The 4,098-nt window shown below is 60.9% G+C and overlaps 1 protein-coding gene across 1 annotated transcript in view; it reads right to left on the reverse strand.

Moving 5' to 3' along the window:
* Positions 1–274: 274 nt before the first annotated feature.
* Positions 275–4,098, reverse strand: part of CRYBA2 (crystallin beta A2) — an 8,945-nt gene continuing 5,121 nt past the window's right edge. Inside the window, exons 4-5 of the mRNA XM_032791633.2 lie at positions 2,105–2,247; positions 275–452 (exon numbers count right to left, since the gene is read on the reverse strand). Of these exons, the coding sequence (XP_032647524.1) occupies positions 305–452; positions 2,105–2,247 (291 nt within the window). The 3' untranslated portion in view covers positions 275–304. The remainder of the gene's footprint in view (positions 453–2,104; positions 2,248–4,098) is intronic.

The following is a 4,098-nucleotide window of genomic DNA, read 5'->3' on the forward strand; positions in this document are numbered from 1 at the left end:
AGACAGTCTGCTCCAAGGGAGAGGAGGCTCCCCAAAGTCCTGACTGGCTTTGTGGGGAGCAGTTCCAGAGCATCGCCCGGGGACTCCGTGACAGGGGGTTCCCCCCGGACGGCCCGGAGTGGTTGGTGTTTTGTCCCAGTGACAGAGAAGTGGAAGAAAGAGGCCGTGGAGGCGCCGTCTCCCCATCCCCTCTACCCCCTCAGCCCAGCTCCCCAGCCCAGCTTTCACCCGGACAGAGACGCGAGCGGCCGAGCCTGGTTCGAGACACCTTTATTCATTAGCGGGTGCAGGGCCTAGCTCCGGCTCAGTGCTGGATGCGGCGGATGGACTGGACCTGGTTGGTGTGGGCCTGGGAGCTGAACTCCGTGTACTTCGGGAACTCACCGTTCTGCCTGTCCCGCTCCAGCACGTACTGGTAGCCCCGGTACCCCGGGTACTGGTACGCGACCCACCTGCAGGGGGGCAAAGCATTGCCATGGGGCAGCCCCTCCTGAGCAGGCGGGGGTCCCACTTCAGGGCTGGAGAAGGGGGATGCTCTCCCCATCTTTATGGGGTCTCCCACTTCCTCCCTTTGGGGCTGACAAACATGCACCCCCCTCTAAGCCTCTCGCAGCCTCCCTCGAATTCGGGGCCTTTTCCTCCCCCAAATGCCTGGCCCCTCCCCCATTCTCCCCCACTCGCAGTGAAGGTCTTAGCTGCAACCTCCCAGCGGAGCTCAGGGACCGGGATGGGGCATAGGGCCTAGTGAATCATAGACTCTTAGAATATCAGGGCTGGAAGGTACCTCAGGAGGGATCTAGTCCAACCCCCTGTTCAAAGCAGGACCAACCCCAACTAAATCATCCCAGCCAGGGCTTTGTCAAGCCTGACCTTAAACACCTCTAAGGAAGGAGATTCCACCGCCTCCCTAGGGAACCCATTCCAGTGCTTCACCACCCTCCTAGTGAAAAAGTTTTTCCTAATATCCAACCTAAACTTCCCCCGCTGCAACTTGAGACCATTGCTCCTTGTTCTGTCATCTGCCACCACTGAGAACAATCTAGATCCATCCTCTTTGGAACCCCCTTTCAGGTAGTTGAAAGCAGCTATCAAATCCCCCCTCATTCTTCTCTTCTGCAGACTAAATAACCCCAGTTCCCTCAGTCTCTCCTCATAAGTCATGTGCTCCAGCCCCCTGATCATTTTTGTTGCCCTCAGCTGGACTCTTTCCAATTTTTCCACATCCTTCTTGTAGTGTGGGCCCCAAAACTGGACACTGGACTCCGGCTGAGGCCTCACCAGTGCTGACTAGAGGGGAATGATCACATCCCTCGATCTGCTGGCAATGCCCCAACTAATGCAGCCCAATATGCCATTAGCTTTCTTGGCAACGCGGGCACACTGCTGACTCCTATCCAGCTTTTCGTCCACTGTAACCCTCAGGTCCTTTTCTGCAGAACTGCTGCCTAGCCTAGTGCATAGGGCCCGGGATGGTGCATAGGGACTGGGGTGGTGCATAGGGCCTGGGATGGTGCATAGGGACTGGGGTGGTGCATAGGGCCCGGGATGGTGCATAGGGACTGGGGTGGTGCATAGGGCCCGGGATGGTGCATAGGGACCGGGGTGGTGCATAGGGCCTTGGATGGTGCATAGGGACTGGGGTGGTGCATAGGGCCCGGGATGGTGCATAGGGCCTGGGATGGTGCATAGGGCCTGGGGTGGTGCATAGGGACTGGGGTGGTGCATAGAGCCTGGGGTGGTGCATAGGGCCCGGGATGGTGCATAGGGACCGGGGTGGTGCATAGGGCCTTGGATGGTGCATAGGGACTGGGGTGGTGCATAGGGCCCGGGATGGTGCATAGGGCCTGGGGTGGTGCATAGGGCCTGGGGTGGTGCATAGGGACTGGGGTGGTGCATAGAGCCTGGGGTGGTGCATAGGGCCCGGGATGGTGCAGAGGGACTGCAATGAAGTTTAGTGCCCAATCCAGCCAGGCGCAGTGCACTCTGGATGGCCAGTGAGCCCAGTGGATGCTGGGGGTGCTGAGCACCCTACCAGCCGGGCCCAGTGAGGTGACTGTCCCAGGGTCACTCAGCCCAGGGCACCCCATGGCTGGAGGCTACTTACGCTCCTGAGTTCACCTTGATAGAAGCCACCTCTTTGCTGCCCCAGCCCATGGCCTGCAGCGAGGGGAAGTCGTCGCTCAGCTCAAACTTCCGCCCCTGGAAGTTCTCCGCCTCGTAGAGGGTGACTTTGCTGTCACTGTGGTTCTGTGTGGGGACGAGGCAGGTCAGGACGGGGCCCCCAAAGCCAGACAGGGCTCCCCACTCTCCCCCCTCTCCAGCCCCCTCTTCCTTCATGCCCTCTGGGCTCCGCGCCCAGCCCCTCTCCCCTGGCAGCGCTGCTCTGCCTATGGCTCCTGCCATTCGGGGGCAGGGGTGCAGCCCCCCCAGGCCTGTGGCAAGGCAGCCGCACCCCACTCAGTCAGCGGGGTGCTCCGGGGAAGGGAGGGGAGAGCCGATGCTCCTGACAGCACCTGGTCTTTCTCAGCTGTCTCCTTAACTTGAAATCACCGGCCTCGGCTGGAGACGCCCTCCCCCAGCTCCCACTGCAGAGGGCACACGGTGCCAAGGGCTGGGCCGGGCCAGGGAACCAAGAAAGGGTCCTGCGTTGGTGCCAGGCGCTGCACAGACCCAGCACGAGCCGGCCCTGCCCCAGTGACAGGGACAAGGCGGACAAAGCTGAGACACCCAGGGGAGGCAGCAGAGGGTTCCCTTGAGTCCCAGCCCAGTGCATTCACCACCAGGTCAGCCGTGCAAACCTCTCCAGCTACCCGCCCCTATGTCCTGCTCCCCATTCCTCTCCCCTCCCAGAGACACCTGCCTCAGAGCCAGCCGGGGAGCTGGGGGCCGGAGCTGCAGGGCCCTGCTGGCCAGGTCCCAGTAGGGTGACTAGATGTCCCGATTTCATAGGGACAGTCTCAATTTTTGGGTCGTTTTCTTATACAGGCTCCTATTACCCCCTACTCCCGTCCTGATTTTGCACATTTGCTGTCTGGTAGCCTAGGTACTGGTCTCACTCCAGAGGATGCCCGTGCGCTTGCCTCTCCCTGGTGCCCCCGCCTGCCTGGGTGATGCACTGGTACCCCCATGCCAGGGCGCCAGAGGCAGGCGAGCGAAGATGCCAAACACCCAGTGGTCTCGAGGCCAGCCCAGTTGCTATCCCTGCTTGGGCTCTGGGGGCTTCTCGAGGCCTGAGCTGTCTCTGCTAGAGAGGGACGATGCAGACGCTCTGGACAGCCATGGCCTGCGTCTGCCCACTGGGGACCAAGAGCCAGGCTGGCAGACTGGCGGGCACCAAGGGGTTAATCTCGAGCCCCGCACTAGACGTGGTGCTGTCCCCCCCGCCCCCGCTCCCCTGTCCGCATTGTTCCCCACCGAGCAGCCCTGCCAGCAAGCAGCGATCTTATCTCAGCCCCTTTATTAAAGCCTGAGCATATCTGCCTGGCGGTTATTAAAACGCCGGGGCGGGAGGCGGGGCTGGAGCCAGGGGACGTGCTAGGGTTTAAAGCCCCCACGTCTCTGCAGATGGAGCGATAGGGCCGCAGCCTGGCAGGGGGGAGAGCCGAGACCTGGGTGGGAATGTCCGGTGACGCCCCAGCAATGTCCCTTCCCGGTGTCACTGGCCCCAGCTGGCAGGAGTCTATCCCATGCCAGGCTGCCCCTTTGCCAACAGGCACCCCCCTTCTCTGGGGAGCCTGGCACAGCCCAAACAGCGGCACTTCGGTTCCCCTCGCTAGCCTCACCTGCTCCCGGGTCGAGGGGGTTTAAACACTGAGCGCTGCCAGCTGCCCCGTGTGTTTAGAATCACAAAATCAGTTCGTGAGAGAGAGCCAAGAAGGGGTTTTAACCTCAGCAACCTACTGCTGATCTGTAACAGCAGTGACCTGGCAATGGTACAACTGTCTGTCTGTCTGTCCATCCCCATCCACCCCCTCTATCTATCTATCTATCCCCAGCCACCCCATCTATCTATCTATCTATCCCCATCCACCCCCTCTATCTATCTATCTATCTATCTATCCCCAGCCACCCCCTCTATCTATCTATCTATCCCCATCC

The sequence above is a fragment of the Chelonoidis abingdonii genome, chromosome 10, assembly GCF_003597395.2.
Source record: "Chelonoidis abingdonii isolate Lonesome George chromosome 10, CheloAbing_2.0, whole genome shotgun sequence".
NCBI lineage: Eukaryota > Metazoa > Chordata > Testudines > Testudinidae > Chelonoidis > Chelonoidis abingdonii.